The sequence below is a fragment of the Narcine bancroftii genome, chromosome 2 (genome assembly GCF_036971445.1).
Source record: "Narcine bancroftii isolate sNarBan1 chromosome 2, sNarBan1.hap1, whole genome shotgun sequence".
Taxonomy (NCBI): domain Eukaryota; kingdom Metazoa; phylum Chordata; class Chondrichthyes; order Torpediniformes; family Narcinidae; genus Narcine; species Narcine bancroftii.
The window spans coordinates 189,178,982-189,196,980 of record NC_091470.1 but is presented as its reverse complement, the minus strand read 5'-3'; the positions used below and the strand labels follow the sequence as shown (position 1 = coordinate 189,196,980).

The window sequence follows — 17,999 nt, the reverse complement described above, 5'->3', positions numbered from 1 at the left end:
TACCCTCCCTCCTCCCCTACCCACCTACAAAGAAAAGGATCATCAATAAAATCAATCATATTCAAACTTTTTTAGCTGTGGACGCAGAGATATCCACTGAAGAGCACCGAGAGGTCAAATTTTAACACCAATAGTTTTTAAATATAGGCTCCACATTTTAACAAAGAAAAAATATATATCTCTCAAGTTATACGTTAACTTTTCTAAAGGAATACAAGCTTTCATTTCATTATGCCATATCGTTTCATACCTAAAACCAAATCAGATTTCCATGTAAAGCTAAACATTTTTAGAAACAGCCGAACCCAAACGTAAAAATTCAATTTGATAATCTCAACCCAAAGGGTTTTATGTCCCCTAATGAAAATCGCAATGGATCAAAAGGTAAAATCACTCTTAACACCTGCTCTAAAAATGATTTAATTTGTCACCAAAAATTTTTTAACCTTAAGTCCAAGTCAAATGGAAAAAAAAGTACCTATTTCCTGACCACCCCTAAAACCCAAATCCAAAGTTGAAATTTTTTCCAATTTCTGAAGAGTTTAAGTACAGTTGATGCAAAAAAATTATATTGCACCAGCCCATAATCGTACAGTCATACTGTCTTTACACAAGTTTCTCCCAACACCTTCACCTATCTTTCTATTCAAATCTCATTCCCATTTCACTCTCGATTTATGAACATTCAATTTTAGGCATTTTATTACCCATCTCCAAAATAAATTTACTTGAATGTTCCTTAGTAAGTAATAGTTCTAAAGAAGATTGCCAAGGTAATAGGTTTGATGCAAGTTACTAATTAATGCAAAAACATTCTGGAGGAGTTCAACCATTGTGGGGTGTGGGGGAGGTCTTGGGGGGGTTTCCCCAGTGGTACGGGAGGTTTGGCTGCAGGGTCCAGCCTCTGCAGTCTCTTGTGCCTCCACGTGGCTCATTACTGCTCATTCCTTTTCTCCAGTCAGCCAGTCGACATGGAAGAGAGAATCTTCTTGGGGAAGCGGTAAGTCTCTGCGCAGGTTGGTCGAACAAAAGAAGGGAGAGGAAGGCTTGGGAGAACCTGACCGTGGCTTGGGGAACGAGAACTCTGTGGGTCACAGTTCAAATTTACTGTCGGAGTGCATGTTGGGTGGAGAAACGGGGGGTGATCGGGGTGGGGGGGGGGGGAGGGTCGGCTGGGTGAAGGCAGGGAGGGAGGACTGAAAAGGGGGAAGCAAAGTGGGAAGAGGAGAGCAGGTCAGCAGAAACCGGGAGAAGTCGGCGTTAAGGGAGAGGGCCCAGATGGGAAATCAGGTGTCAGTTCCTCCAGTTTATGGGCGGTCTTGGATGGATGAACATAAGAGTGGGGGGAAGGAGCATGTGGGAGGTGCGATTGCAAAGGCTGGAGGAGGGAGGGAGGGGAGCAATGAAGGGGAGGATGGATGGTTGGGTGAGTAGAGAGGGAAGGGAGGGAGAAGAACAGGATGAACAAAAGAGTAGGGGGGAGTGGTCCATACTTTAATGAAAGGCTCAAGCCTGAAACGTTGGTGATGTATTTTTATCTTTACTACATAAACGACACTGATCTACTGAGTTTCTCCAGTTTTGTGTCTTTACTTCAACCACGTGTCTAAAGACTTTCGTGTTTGACTTCATTTTCCTCAGCTTCATGAACATATTTAATGGTCTCTGAACAGATCCAATTTTACCTGCCTCCAACCGTTACCGGCAGCCATGCACCCACCACTCTCTGTGTGGAAAACCTACCTCTTACATCCCCTCCCTGTTCTTGCTTCCAAACACCACCGCCACCCACGGGTTCCCCCCCCCCAACCACCACCACTGCCCACTATGGTCACCATTTCAGCCCCAGGGAGAAAGCTTCTGGCCGCCCGCGGATTTGGAGTCCACGAATGATGAAGCACGGTCAACAGAGCCAGGGATTTTCCCTCTTGGAGTGGCCAAGGATGAGAGGGGACTTAATAGAGAGGAGGTGGGGTCATTCTCCCCATTTCTGGTGCCCTGCGCCGGTGTGCTGCTCCCCGGAGTCCGCAACCCTGCTGGTTTGATGCCCAGTGCAGGCTCTGCCACCTTGGGCACAGATCCTTTGGTACACAGTGTTTTGCCAAACATAACCTATTCTATGACTGTGTAGAATTTTCCCTCTTGCATGACCCTCCATTTTTCTCAACTCCACATACCTAAGTAATAGTTTCTTAATAGATTCCATTGTTCCTGCCTCCAACCGTTACCACGCCCCTCTCTTTGTGAAGAACTTACCTCTTACATCCCCTCCATTACTCCCAAGCACCTTAAAACTACAGCCCCCTTATGTTAACCATTTCAGCTCCGGGCCATCCTCATGATCGATGCCTCTCATCATCTTGCTCACCTCTATTAGGTCACCTCCATCACTCCAAGGAGAAAAGACCAAGTTCACTCAACCTTCCCTCATCAGGCATGCTCTCCAGTCAGGGAAACATCCTTGTGAATCTCCTCTGCCCCCTCTCTAAAGCATGCACATCCTTCCTGCAGGGAGGTGACCAGAACGGAACACTGCATTCCACATGGGGTCCAACCAAGGTCTTTCACAGTGTTACGAGCCCAGAGAACCCATAAACCCAGTAGCAATAGATATTCACCAAGACAAATGTTTACTTAAACAAAAGTTACTTTTAATTATCTTTAAACATGAAAACAAAATCACACTTTAACTTGTATAGATAAGTTAACAACTTAACCTAACAACTCCCTTCTAATTCTAAGTGCACGTGTATGTAATGTGTGTCTAAGTTTAGAAAAGTTCTTTGGTTCACAGTGCAATCTCACTTCTCATTCCTCCAAGTTCACTGGTTGCAGGCAATTTTTATACTGACAAAACTTGCCCCCTTCAGGGTTCTCCAGATGATAACCTCTTTCTTTCAGGTCACCACAGAGTTCCTTTTTGTTTCTCTGATCCCAAGTGAAACATTAGACAGCCAGTCCTCTCCTCTTGCATGAACTACAAGGGCTTCGACCAGGCTGTTTTCCAAAAGCTTGTCAACTTGTCCTGTTTCAGTTCCAGCAATCTCTGCTGGCTGACACTGTCATGTGATCTCTGCTTCTCTCTCTCTCTCTCTCTCTCTCTCTCTCTCTCTCTCTCTCTCTCTCCCCCCACACTCTGCTTGCAAAACCACATGACCCTCTTACAACAGCAAAACTCTCCTGCAGACAATAGCAGCTCAACAAGCTCTTTCATCTATTGCTTTTGATAAAGAACAATCCATTAGTGAAGCCTCTTGAGCACTCTTCAAAGCTCTTGCAAAATGGTGTGAGAAGCCACGATGTCTAGCATTTCAAATAAGATCTGTTTTAAAGTGTTTGTATGTAACCTACTCTAACAAACTTTTCCCAATTTATCTCCCAAAAACATATCTATATATTCTATATACTCTATCACACCATTCAGAATGACAGTTCCATGCAAACCCATTCCCCTTCTGATTTCCCCTTCACATGCAAACTCCACATGGTCAGCACTGGGAGTCAAGGTTGAACCCCCCACTCACTTGCTGGCCTGACAAGTGAGCAAGACCTGAGTGGATTGGGATAACAGATTCAAACAACGATGGGGCAGAGCTGAAAATTAGACCACATGGTAACTAATACACAGACGGTGGACCAGTGGTGGGGAATCTCGCACAGAAGGACATGGGACCACAGAGAGGTGAAACAATGCATTTTGCAAGGTCAAACCTGAAGGCTGAGTACATGGTTAATGGTCGGATACTTAACAGTGTGGAAGAACAGGAGGACCCTGGGGTCCAGATCCCTACATCTCTCAAGGGCATGTGCAGGTTGATAAGATAGTTAAGAAGGCCTGTGGGATGCTGGGCTTCATTAGTCAAGGGATTGAATTCAGGAGACATGAGGTCATGTTGCAGCTCTGTAAATCTCTGGTTAGGTCACACTCATGACAGGAAGGATGTGGAAGCTGTGGAGAGGGTGCAGAGGGTGCACCAAGATGCTACCTAGATTGAAAAACATGTCTTATCACCACCCCCCCTCCATAGAGTTGTAAAAATATAAAATAATATGTGATAAATATAGTTGTAAGTTGTTTAAATGTCATATTTCTTAGATTATATGAATATTAACAACATGATTTTTAAAGAAAATTTTATTTAAGAATTTTACAAAATAAACATATACAATATACTCATCTAAAAAAATTCCTACTAACCTCCCTCCTCCCCCTCTCACCTAACCCACCCCCAACAACTCACCACCCCCAGAGCTTTTTTTGAAAAAAACACACTTATATCGGGTTTTAACAGGTTGCTGTGTGGTGTGCCATCTTTTTACATATTTTTTCCCAAAAAAAATTACTTAAACATCCAAACCCATACACTCCAAATACAAACTCCACATTTTAACAAAAAAAGGATAATTATTCTGCAAATTGCAAGTTATCTTTTCCAAATAAATACATAATTAAATTTCATTGCGCCATCTTTGTATACTCAGTTCAACATTGTTTTTCCAAGTGACAGCTATACATTTTCTAGTTACACATACCCATGGATCAATATATAGATCTATCTTGAATAAATCTCGCAATAACTTAATAATCCATATTTTGTCACCTTTTCAGGGGTAAATACAACTGATGCAAAAAATTGTAATTAACCAAACTATATGAATTTATGAATTAATTTCATAAAACTGTCAACACACATATTAGACCACTCCCCCACAGATACACGAAATAGATAGGTGTGAAGTGCCAGTTGATGAAGTAGAGAAAGACGATATGGTCAAACAATAATCATGGCTTTTATTAGCAGAAACTAATGGTACAATAATGAAAGACAATGGGTGCATATACTGTTATATCCAAGGGGAGTGTCGTTAACAGTCGAGATAATGCACAGCCAATGTTAGTACAGCAAGGCTCACCGAAGGGAAGACGGACAACTTAGCAGAGATTCATCACAAGGTCCTTCTCTCATTTATCTTTCGTTTTATATACATCAACCTTCATCATCTTTTCCTGTAGTAACATATACATTTCCGAAACAAATCCCTTTTACCCCTTATCAACAATTAATTTCTCAAATTTCGTCTGACTAGGCAATACTAACTCTCTACCAAAACTTTCTAACAATAAATTTTGTACTTGATAATAGACAAATAAAGTGTTTGGTAATATACTGAACTTCTCTCTAAATCTATTAAAAGAAAGAAATAGACCTGCTTCAAAACAATTCTCCACTAGTATCACACCTTTTGATTCCCAATCTTTCAGATTAGGATTATTCAAAGAAAATGGGATTATCTGGTGCTGATAATAATTCTCCCCAAATATTACCAAAATTTTTATCCAATTACATTAACAATTCTGAAAGTGTGGTAACTGAATACCACACGTCAGCTTTTGCATAGAAACTCTTGACAAGTTACCTTTCCACAACAACATAAGTGCTTTCTACGTTGATTTACAGTAACTGAGCGGAACCTTGTTTGATTTTTCTCCTTCTTTTCCTTTAATTACTGCTTCGTTCTCAAAAAAAGTTCTTGCTATCAGTTCACAAATACTAATTCCCACAAAAAAACCAGAAAACTTGACAAAAGCAGCAACTGCAAAAACACGGGGAGCAACAAAAACAACAGCACGTGCTGGTTTTCATGGGCAGATGGAACCACGTGATTTGAAGCGTCGTTGTCATCGGGGAATAACAATGGCTCTGATTGGGGCCCATTAGAAGGTTCAAAACGTAAATGAGCATCGAGTTTTAGCCTCATAGGTGCATTGATACACGTAAGCTGGATTTAAGAAAAATGTTTTTGTTGCTATAATGAATGACAGGGATATTTTTATTAAAAATAATACATTTCTGCTGAAACACTGCATAAAAATTTGTACATGGTCATTTTGATGTCACCCTCTCTGATGGTGTCACCCAGTGTAGTCCGCACCACCCTAGTAACACCAGTGTGACTTATGAGGCCAGGTTAGCAGAGCTCGGAATTTCCTCTTTGGAGTGAAAAAGGATGAGAGGTCGACAAGATTCTGAGAGCCATAGATAAGGTGGATGGCCAGCAAACGCCAGAGGACATCTGTAGAAAATGAAGGCAGGAAAGCTTAAGGGAGAGGTTGGGGGTACGTTTATTACACAGAGAGTTATGAGTGCCTGGAATGCATTGCCAGGGGTGGTGGTGGAGGTTAGAACTATAGACTCAGAGGGTTATGAGATAGAGAAGGTTTAGTTTTTTGAATAAATTTATTGATATGCACAACAATGAGGGCCATGTAATCCAACTTTTCCCCCTAACATGCAAACTCCACACAGACAGCACCGGGGGTCAGGATTGAAGCTGTGTCACTGGGGCCATCTCACTCCATCCGTCCCATGACTCCAGCTCCCTGGATTTTAGACCAACAAGTGTGCCAAGTGGACTGGTACATCGGGTACAAACAAGGATGGGGCTGGTGTGAGGATGGTACCACGTGGTAACATCTCATGTCTCTGTTTCACAGACCGTAGATCTGCGGTGGTGACTATCACACAGAAGGACGTGGGACCACGGCGACATGATGGTAATGTTGTGTGAACTCTTTGCATCGCAGAACTCTGGGTAGCAGGGTTAGCTTAGAAGTCAGCATGATGCTATTACAGGGCCAGCACGGGTTTCCTCCTTCCCTTCAAAATGTACAGGGGACTGTAGATAAATTGGGCACAATTGGGCGGCACGGGTACCGTGGTGTATGTCCACATTTTAATATTTTTTTAATTGCGAGGGGGAGGAGGGTGACTCTGTAAATGCAGAGCTGGGGAAAAGGGCAGAGAGAGAGACAGAGAGAGACAGAGAGAGAGAGAGAGGAGAGAGAAGAGAGGGGAAAGAGAGAGGAAAGTGTACTGACAATAACCACACCAGCAGTGCGAGTATAAGACAGCTTTAATAAACTAATGTGTACATTAAGAGGTCTTGTCTCTCTGCAAGATGAACCTAGAAGGCTAGATTGTAGCTCTGGACTGGTTTATAGACAAGGTCACCGGGATGACCCCTGGTGACCTAGTGGTGTAATTACATATCACCACAGAGAGAGAGGGGGGGGGGAGAGAAAGAGGAAAGAGAGAGAGAGGAGAGAGAGAAAGAGAGAAAGGAGAGAGGGAAAGAGGGGGAAAGGCCAGGGGGGGGGGGGGGTGGGGTGGAAGAGAGACTCAGACAGACAGAGACAGAGAGAGGGGAAAATGGGGAGGAGGGATAATGGACACTGGAGAAGTGCATTGGACATGAAGTCAGGAGTTTTGTCCAGCATTTCTGTGTTTTTTCACAGGGGCATCACAGGGGCAAAGGGGCATCCATGGGGAGGTTAAGCCGTTGATCGTTTCGGAGCTGGGAACCTTCGTTAGAGCTGGGCTGGGCAGTTAGTTCTCAGTCAGGGTGGGGGTGGGCCGTGGGTGGGGAGCAAAGAGGAAGGGCCAGCTTGTGATGCTTGGAGAAACACATCAAGGCGGTCGGGTGCCACGGGCACTGAAGGGTTCCTGATCATGTCGGATTAGATGTGTCCCACGAGGTTGTGAGTTGATGATAAAAATACAAAGGAACTCAAGTTTCTTTATCATTGATGAGCCATCATTAATCACAAAAGACTGATGTGAAACTATCAGGCTTTTATTAACTAAAGACTGGAACAACCTAATTGACTGATCGAAGCAAAGGGGAAGGGGAGCATGCAGGGGCTATGGGTAGGATTGGTTTCAGGAGGCGTGTTCAGCTGGCAGCAGCCAATCAATGGTTTCCCATAATCACAGCAGAAGAGCTTGGCCAGCTGACGGATCGAACAGGAATCTGTGCGGCTGCGGAGGCTGCGGGAGCACTGGAGGCAAATCCACAGACACTCGATGACTGTGGGGGAGAATCTCTTTCTCTGACTGTCAGGGGCGCTTCAGGGAATTTCTGCCGATGGCAAATTTATCCCCCTTACAGCAGATAAAAGCAATTTGGTGTAATATCACATGGTTTTTATTACATGACAATAGAGAATTCTTGAATCTTGAACGAGTTGCCAGCTGAAGTGGTGCATGCCAGTTCGATTTTGACATTTAAGGGAAGATTTCCATTTACACGGATGGAAGGGGCATGGAGAGATATGGTCCGGGGGCAGGTCAGTGAACTAGAAACAATTCAGCAGCGACGAGATGGGCCGAAGAGCCTGTTTCTGTACCGCATCATTCTCCGGTTCTCTGGAACAGCGCACCAGCATCACACCCTCTCTCCAGTCCGGGTTCAGTCCTACCCTCTTGGAGTAGAGCGGAGGTCAAATTGGCAAGGGGAAGCGTTGAGTCCAGCTCATTCCCAGGACCCTTGTTCCCTTCTTTCCCACTTCAGTTCCTTCTGGCTGCAGCTGATCACACCTCCTCCGCTCACCGGAATTCAGGAGAATGACAGGGGATTGTGTGGAGGAGGAAACCTTAAAATTGTGGATAGGATAGGAACTGGAAAGTTGTTTCCATTGGCAGGTGAGACGAGAATTCGGGGATGCAGCCTCAACTTTTTTTTGGGGGGGAGGGGGAGAGAAGATTTTGAACAGAGATGATGAGGATTTTTTTCTCCCAGAGAGTGGAATTCTCATAGAAACAGGTGCAGGAGTTGACCATTTGGCCCATCAAGCCTACCCTGCCATTCATTTTGATCATGGCTGATCATCTACTCTGTACCCGGTACCTGCCTTCTCCCCATGCCCCCCAATCCCCTTAGCCACAAGGGCCAAATCTAACTCTCTCTTAAATATAGATAATGATCCTGCTTCATCCACTTCCTGTGGCAGAGAATTTCACAGGTTTACCACTCCCTGAGAGAAAAACATCTTCCTTATCTCCGGCCTCAAAGACTTCCCCCTTATCCATAAACTGTGACCCCTGGTTCAGGTTTTCCCCAACATTGGGAACAACCTTCCTGCATCCAGCCTGTCCAATCCCTTAAGAAATTTATACATTTCTATAAGATCCCCCCTCATCCTCAAAATTCCAATGAGTTTAAGCCTCGTCGATCCAGTCTTTCTTATATAACCATATAACAATGACAGTATGGAAACAGAACATCTTGGCCCTTGGAGTCCACGCCGATTTAAGTGATCTCCTCTAGTCACCTACCTGCTCCCTGCCCATAACCCTCCAACACCCTCACATCCATGCACTCATCCAATCTTCTCTTAAATTACAGAATTGACCCTGCTGCAACTACCTCTTCCGGAAGGTCATTCCACTCAGCCACCACTCTCTGAGTGGAGAAGCATCCTCTTATATTACTCCTAAAGTTTTTCCCCCTAACCCTTAACTTATGACCCCTCATTCCAATCTCCCCTACCCTCAAGGGGAAGAGCCTATTCACATCTACTCTGTCTATTCCCTTCATAATTTTAAATACGTCTATCAAATCCCCCCCTCAACCTTCTACACTCCAATGAATAAAGACCTAGTCTACTCAATCTTTCTCCGTATTCAAGATATTACAATCCAAGCAACATTTTAGTAAATCTTCTCTGCACCCTCTCCACCTTATTGATATCCTTGTTATAATTTGGAGACCAGAACTGCACACAATACTCCAAACCTGGCCTCACCAATGCCTTGAACAGTCTCAACATCACCTCCCAGCTCCTATATTCTATGCTGATTTATAAAGGCCAGCATACCAAAAGCCTTCTTCACCACCCTGTCTACATGAGAATCCACTTTCAAAGAACGATGAACCATTAGTCCAAGATCTCTGTTCCTCTGCATTCCTCAATGCCCTCCTCTTCACTCCATATGTCTATTTTGGTTATTCTTCCCAAAGGAAGCTCTTTACACTTATCTACATTAAACTCCATCTGCCAACTTGCAGCCCACTTTTCCAAACAGTCCAAATCCTTCTGTAGTCCATGAAAACTCTCCTCACTATCCACATCTCCCCCTATTTTGGTATCATCCTCATATTTACTCACCCAATTTACCACCCCATCATCCAAATCATTAATGTAAATGATGAACAACAAAGGACCCAACAACAATCCCTGAGGCCCTCTGCTCGTCACCGGCCTCCATCCTGACAGACAGTTGTCCACTACGACTCTCTGGTGCCTATCTTCTACCCACTGCTGAACCCATCTGACTACCTCAACATCTATCCCGAGTGACTGAACCTTCCTCACCAACCTTATGTGATGGTACACCACTGACACACTGCAGGGTAAAATCTCTGTACCTGCATGAGTGTAAGGGGACAGGACAACACCTGGTCGGCTGTCAATTAGTCGGCCTGAATGGATCAAGCCCCACCTGGTCGGGTGTCAATCACCCTCTGGGATATAAGCCTGCACTGGCCTCCCGAGGCCTCACTCAGAGTTACTGCAGCTACAGCCAGCCTGGCTCTGTGGAAGTCTTTGTGGATTAAAGCCTGTTGTACAGTCTTTACCTTGTGTGTGTCTGATTCTGGCTAACCTTATCGAAAGCCTTACTGAAATCCAAATAGATCACATCTACAGATTTCATCACACTTATCATGTGCAAGTCCTGGCATCCCTGGTATCAATCGAGGCTGCCTCATTAGATGAGCCAGAATTAAGGATGACGGGGGAACAGGCAGGTGGGTGATGATGAGTTCCTTCGGCAGGAGGTCTTTTAAAAGAATAGCAGCTCTGCCGGAGCTGCCGTGATGGCAGGGCTGCCATGGATGCGGGAGAGCGGGAAGGGGAGGCCCAGCACTGCACCGAAGGATTAAAGCACCCTGGTCCTTATGCCGATGGCTCCTTATAGGCTTTAAACGGCCCGATCAAGGACTGGCAATGTTTGTTAGTAAAACCCTGCAGCCGCGGAGATCTGTGTCCAAGATGGAGGCATCTGTGCTGGGCAGTGCACTACGAGAGGTTGCAGACTTGGGGGTGAGCAGCGAACCAGCACTGAAACAGGGACCCACACACCCCAATGAGAAGGAGATGACCTTAAAGGACGGTGATCAGGGTGGCAGACAAGCGAGGGGCTCAGTGGCTGAGGGACCCACGCAGGCTGCAGGCAACGTGTGGCCATGAAACCTGCTTCAGGCTCCATCTCATGGGAATCAGATATCAGAGCCGGGATTCGAGAGGGCAAGGAGGGCTCCCGAAGGGGCCTCAGGTGACGAAGGGCTTCCTGAACGTGTGGGAGGAGCCCGGGCGGCTGACAGATCGAACAGGAGCCCATACAGCTGCAGAGTCTGCGGGAGTGTGGGAGGTGAATCCACGGACAGTCAGTGACTGTGAAGGGACTCCCTTTTGCTTCTCTTTCTCTCTTAATGTAAGGGGCATAACTCAAGGTGACTCTTTGCCTTATGGCAGACAGAAAACAATTTTCTGTACCATTACATGACAATAAAGGAATCTTGAATCTTATAGTGGTGTGAGTCGGGAGCAGGGATGGAGAAACCTTGGCTACCTTCGTGTAAATGTCTCTCTGTTCTCTCTCCTGTGTCTAGCTGGCCTGGTGGAGCCCACGTTCAAAGGCAGCTCAGTATGGATGTTGGATGTGACTCGAAGGATAAAAACCTTCAGGTACAAGAGCCTTGTTCCATCCTCCTGCCTCGCAGAGAGTGCAGAGAGTCAAGGGGTTCAGATGAAGGGCAAACTCAGAACACTGCAGCACAGTTCAGGCCCTTCAGCCCACAATGTTGTTCCGACTTGTGTAAACCTAATCCTCAACAATCCAAATCTAACCCTTCCCTCCCTCACACCCATAACCCCCTATTTTACTTGCATCCATGACCCTGTCTAAGAATCTTTTAGATGCCCACCACCCCACCCACCCACTATACTCAGTGTAAAAAAAGTTACCCTGACAGCGCCCCTAAATGTTCCTCTCCTCATTTTCAGCACACGTCCTCTATTATTGATCATTACTGGTTTGTGCAGTGGGTAGTGCAACACTATCACTGCACCAGCGGCCCGGGTTCGAATCCCATGCTGCATATAAGGAGTTCGTACGTTCTCCCCGTGTCTGCGTGGGTTTCCTACGGGGGCTCCAGTTTCCTCCCACCCTCCAAAATCATACCGGGTTGTCAGGTTAATTGGTGAATTTGGGCAGTGGCGGCTCGGAATGGTCTATTCCTAAAATTGAGAAAAAACACTGAACATTCCAGCAAAGTACAGGCCCTTTTGCCCACGTGTTATTCTGCCCTTTGTAAACCAACTCCACACAATCACCACCTCACAAGCCTTTATTTTTCTTGCATCCACGTGGCTGTCTACGGGTCCTTCAAATGTACCTGCCTCCACCCCAACACTTTTTCGTGCCGCTGAATCTCCCCTAAACCTTCCTCCCTTCAATTTGTATGGAGGTCCTCTGGGGTTTGTTACTCCCTCCCTGGGAAACAGAGCTGGCCGGCCACCTTACCTTTGCCTCTCATAATCTTGCCCACCTCTATTATTCTGGCATACAAGCCAACCTTCAAATAAGTGGGGTCCCCATTTTCAGCCTAATTTCCGTGGTTTTATCGTATATTGGGCATCGCCAGAAGGTGATCCCACCACTAGATACATATTCCCCTCTCCTTTTTCCACAGGGTCTGCTCCCTCCATGACTCCCTCGTCCACTCACCCCCTTGGTGCCTACCCCCGTGACCACAGGATATGCTCCACTTACACCCACACCTCCTCCCTCCCCACCATTCGGGGGCCCAAGCAGCCCTTCCGAGCGAATCTGTGGGAGAATCACATACTGCACTCGGTGCTCCCGTTGTGGTCTCCTCTACATCGGGGAGGTTGGATGTAGCCTCCATTGAGCACCTCGGCTCCGCCCGCTGCAATTATGTGGACCATCCACCGACCTGCACCCCATTCCCACATTGATATGTCCGTCGTCAGTCTCATACACTACAAAACCAAGGCTACCCACAAATTTAATTTAATTGAATTTAAAATTTGAACCTACAGCTGGTAACAGGCCATTTTGGCCCACAACCACCCGTGGCAACAAATTCCACAGATTCACCACCCTCTGGCTGAAGAAATTCCTCTTCATCTCTGTCCTAAGTGGACGCCCTTCGATCCTGAAGTTGCGCCCTCTTGTCCCGGACTCTCCCACCGTGGGGAAACAACCTTTCCACATCTACTCTGTCCACACCCTTCAACACTCATAATGTTTCAGTGAGATCCCCCCCCCCCCATTCTCCTCAATTCCAACGTGTCCAGGGCAAGAGCCGTCAAACGCTCCTCATATGATGATCCTTTCCTTCCCAGAATCATCCTCATAAATCTCCTCTGAACCCTCTCCGATGTCAGCACCTCCTTTCTTAAACAAGGAGCCCAAAACTGCTGACAATACTCCACGTGAGGTCTCATCGGTGCTGTATAACATCGCATCCCTGCTCTTATATTCTATTCCCCTTGAAATAAATGCAAGCATTGCATTCGCCTTCTTCACCACCCACCTTCAGGCAAGTTCACCTTCAGGTGCCCCAAACGAAGGGTATATTTTCAATTTTCTCCCTGTTTAGAAAATAGTCTGCCCGTTTATTTCTTCAACCAGATTCCACGACTGTACTCTCTTTGACCATATATTTCATTTGCCTCTTCTCTGCCTGCCCTCCTCATATGTCTACATCCTTCTGCAACCTCCCTATCTCCTCAACACTACTCTGCTCCTCCACCACCGCACCCCCCCCAACTTCGTGTCATCTGCAAATCTAGCCGCAAAGTCATTCATTTCATAATCCAAATCATTAACATACCGTCTAAAAAGAAACGACCCCAATTCCTCCAACCACTGTGGGGCACCACTCCCGGCTGGCAGCCAACCAGAAAATGATTGCTGCATTCTGACTCTCTGCTTCCTGCCAATCAGCCAATGGTCTCCCCATGCGAGTAGGTTTCCTGTGATATACCATGGGCTCTTGCTAAGTGCCCACTCCATCTCCTTTAATCCAGCCTGCTTGTTGCTTCCTCAAGGAATCCAAGAGGTTTGTCAAGCAAGATTTTCCTTTGAGGAAACCACTTGGCAAATCCTGCCATGTGCCTTGGTGCCGTGCGGGATAGGTTTGAGGGGCTGTGGACTAATTCAGGCGTCCGTTCACTGTTTAATAATCCACCATCTGACTTTCAGGTTGGCCTCTGTTGACCGACCTCCCAAATTCTGGGAGATCCAGGCACTTAGTATGTCCAAGGAAGACGGTGAGTAATCTCGGTTTAATTGTGGGGTAACCGGATCCTCTCCGATTTAACCACAGAAACGCTGGAGGAACTCAGCAGGTAAAGCCATATTACCGATGTTTTTGGCCTGAACCCTTTCTCAAGGTATGAGTTTTAAAAAAAGCAGACATCTGAATTAAAGATTTGATCATACTTTGAGGAAGGGCTCAAGCCTGAAACATTGGTTATGCATCTTTACCTTTGCTGTATGAATTTCTCCAGCATTGTGTTTCTACTTCAATCACAGTGCCTGCAGACTTTTGTGTTTGAAATTACAAACCAACAGACAAGAGATGTTATTTGGAATTGGATGGGGGGGGGGGGGGGGGGTAGGAAAGGAAGGGTGAGAATTAAACGGGGAGAAACTCTAAAGTTTTCAGATGCTGTGATTGTAGTAAAAACACTCAGTGAATGCCAGAGGAACTCTGCGGTCTCACAGCGTCCACACCTTTCGCCTGTTGGTCTGGACGCCTGCCCCATCTTCCCTTCTCCCCAGCCATTTAATTCAGATGCCCACCTGCTCCTTTACTCACAACTTGAAGAAAGGCTTGGGCCCAAAGCCTCGGTGATAGACCTTCACCTTCCGTGGACACTGAGTTTCTCCAGCATCTCTGTGTTTTTACGACAATCACAGCAGACTCCGACTCCCTGTCACCCCAGTGTCCGCACTTGGGGAAATCCAGGGAATTGAGTTTGTTTTGTTTCAAGGCCAGAGGAACCCAGAACTCAGCAGCAATAGATATTCTGGTTACCTTAACAAAAGTTGCTTTTAATTATCTTTAAACATGAAAACAGAATTACACTTTAATTTATCACTATTGACTTAACTAACCTAACTTAACCCCCTTCTAATTCTAAGCACACGTGCGTGTAATGTGTGTGTAAGTTCAGAAAAGTTCGTTGGTTCACAGTCCATTCTCACTTCTCATTCCTCCAAGTTCACTGGTTGCAGGCAATTCTTATACTGTGCACAGAATTGAACATTTATAAAGTTCCCCAGGCTTTGGTACTCGAAAGGTAAATGGTTACTGCTCAGGAAAGTTCTTGTCGGTTTTCAGAGAGAGGTTTGTTGTTCCAGGACATCCACAACTGATGTACTTCTACCAGCCACTCTAGTGTCTTGCTGATGAAACTTACTTGACCCCTTAGGGTTCTCCAGATGATAACCTCTTTCTTTCAGGTCATCACAGAGTTGCTTTTTGTTTCACTTATTCCAAGTGAAACATTAGACAGCCAGTCCTCTCCTCTAGCATGAACCACAAGGGCTTTGACCAGGCTGTCTTCCAAATGGGCTTGTCAGCTTGTCCTGTTCCAGTCCCAACTACTTCTGCTGGTTGTAACACTGTACAAGTGATCTCTGCTTCTCTCTCTCTCAGAGAGAAAGCCTGTTTGACAATCTCTGCTTGCAAAACCACATGATCCTCTTACAACAGCAAGCTCTCCTCCATACAATATATGGCTCCAGCAAGCTCTTTCATCTGTTGCCTTTGGTAAACAACAATCCATTAGTGAAGTCCCTTGAGCACTCTTCAAAGGTCTTGCAAAAGCTGAGAGAAGCCACTATGGCTAGCATTAGCAGAGCTCTAGTATTTCAAATAAGATCTGTTTTAAAGTGTTTGTATGTGACCTACTCCAACAAACCTTCCCCAATTTATCTCCCAAAAACATATCTATATACTCTGTCTCAGGATCCAGAGATAAAAATCAGCCTCTCTCCCATGCACACAAACACAGAAGGGAGAAAGAGTTAGCTCTTCAGATCTGGGAATGAGACAAAAATAAAGTTATTTTCATTAAGAAGGTGAGTGGGGGTGGGGAGGGGATATATCTGATACAGGGAGACCAAATGGGTTTATAAATGGAGTTGTGCTGCTGGTACAGACACAGTAGAGTGGGGAGAGGAGACAACGCTGCTCCAAAGGATTTAACCATCTGATCTTCATGGCAACAGCTCCATATACACGTTAGACAGTGTTTGTATGGAAAATCCTGCAACCACGGAGGTCTGTGTCCAAGATGGTGGCAGCGGCCTCGTGGGGTTGCGGAATGATAGTTTGGCGTAGACTAGAAGGGCCGAAGGGCCTGAATGTGTGTCCCATTGCTCTTCCCTGAACTCACCTTGCTGCGTGTCCCTGTACCAGGGCTCTGTGTGGCCAAGCGTACGGTGATCCAAACCGACGGGGTATGGACGGCGGAACCGGGGCATCACCACAAGAGGAGCAGCCATGACCAAATGGACACGGCGGGTAAAGAGACGCCTGCACTCCAGCAAGGACAGGGAGGGCCAAAGGGCCTGTCCCCATGACTCTATGGGACGCTCTTGGAGGCAGTATGGAGGGTGGAGTGAGTGGGTGGGTGGGGGGGAATGTTCATTTCTCTGTTGGGACATCACTGGTCAGTGAGGGGTGTCATGGCCAGAACATGGGATGCAGAGTGGGGAGGGGAGGGGGAGAGTGAGGCCGAGGGGGGGAGGGAGGTTGGCTGAGGGGGGAGTGGAAGGAGCCTGGGGGAGTGGAGGAGAGGCAAAGGGGGAAGGAAGGGACCCAAGGAGGGGTGGGGAAGAGGGCTGGGGTGGGGTGAGAGAGGATGATGATGATGGGGGTAAGGGGGGATGGGAAGGTTGGATGGGGGAGAGGAATTGGGGCTGAGGGAGGAGGGGAAGGGAGCTGAGAGGGGAGGGTAGAGGCTGAGATGGTCAAAGGGGGATGGCCAAGCTGAGGGGGAATGGAAGGGGGATTGAGGGTTGAAGAGGGGGGCCAAGAGGGGAGGGGGAGGGTAGTGTGTGTGAGGGGGAAAGGTTGGGGGGCCAATGGGGAAGGGAGAGGGGGCCAATGGGGAAGGTGAGGGAGGATAATGGCAATGTGGAGGATATGAGGAGGGAAGGTGGTGTGGGGGCGAGGGGAGTGAGGGGGAGGAGAGGAGGCCTATGGGAGTCGGGAGAGGTGGTGTGGGGGCGAGGGGAGTGAGGGGGAGGAGAGGAGGCCTATGGGAGTCAGGAGAGGTGGTGTGGGGAAGGGTGTGTCCCAACCCGTGAGTTAACGCCTGGTCTCTGACTCCTGCCTCAGGTAAATGACCTCCATCCTCGCTGACTGGTGGACCAACAACCTCCATGAAGGGCAAATACCCATCTCCCATGCTCTCTCCATACTCCTACTCCCCTTCCCTCTCCCCTGCTCCTCCCCTGCCTTCTACCCTTCCCCCTTACCCCTCCCCGACCTCCTTCCTTCTCCTCTACCCCCTTCCCTCGTCCTGCTAATCCCACTCCCTTGCCCCTCCTTCCTCTCCTTCCTGTCCTCTCAGCTCTTCTCTGACCCTCCCACCCTCTCCCTGCCTCTCCCCTCCATCCTCCAATTCTTGGTACACTCACCTCCACCCCCTCAACCTCCTCCCACACTTCCTTCTCCTCCTCCCTTTCCCATTCCCTTGCCTCCCCTTCCCCTCCTCCCACATACTCCACCTGCACCTCACCCTCATGCTCCCCTTCCACCTCCCCTTCACCCCCTCCCTTCCCCATCCCCCTGCACAGCTCTCCTTAGGAAAGGCCGGCTGACTGGACAGCAGGCGGACCATGTTCACCCAATAAATGCCAAACATGACCCCTGAACCCAGGCTCAGGCTAATGTGTTCATGATTCTCACTGCCATACAGGTCCCTTCACCACACCGGTTCCCCCCATCACACTAGTTACCCCATCAAATTGGTCCCACCACTACACCAGTCCTCCCATCACACTAGTCCCCCCACCACACTGGTCTCCCCCACCACACCGGTCCCCCATCACACTAGTCTCCTTCGCCACACCAGTCCCACTACCACACCAGTCCCCCTGCCACACCAG

General features: G+C 47.2%; 1 protein-coding gene across 1 annotated transcript in view; it reads left to right on the top strand.

Annotated features, from left to right (window-relative positions):
* LOC138753027 (complement C3-like) overlaps positions 1 to 17,765 on the top strand; it is an 89,054-nt gene extending 71,289 nt beyond the window's left edge. Inside the window, exons 18-23 of the mRNA XM_069915621.1 lie at positions 959 to 1,000; positions 6,497 to 6,556; positions 11,455 to 11,530; positions 14,076 to 14,143; positions 16,303 to 16,407; positions 17,227 to 17,765. Of these exons, the coding sequence (XP_069771722.1) occupies positions 959 to 1,000; positions 6,497 to 6,556; positions 11,455 to 11,530; positions 14,076 to 14,143; positions 16,303 to 16,407; positions 17,227 to 17,234 (359 nt within the window). The 3' untranslated portion in view covers positions 17,235 to 17,765. The remainder of the gene's footprint in view (positions 1 to 958; positions 1,001 to 6,496; positions 6,557 to 11,454; positions 11,531 to 14,075; positions 14,144 to 16,302; positions 16,408 to 17,226) is intronic.
* The last annotated feature ends 234 nt before the right edge of the window (positions 17,766 to 17,999 follow it).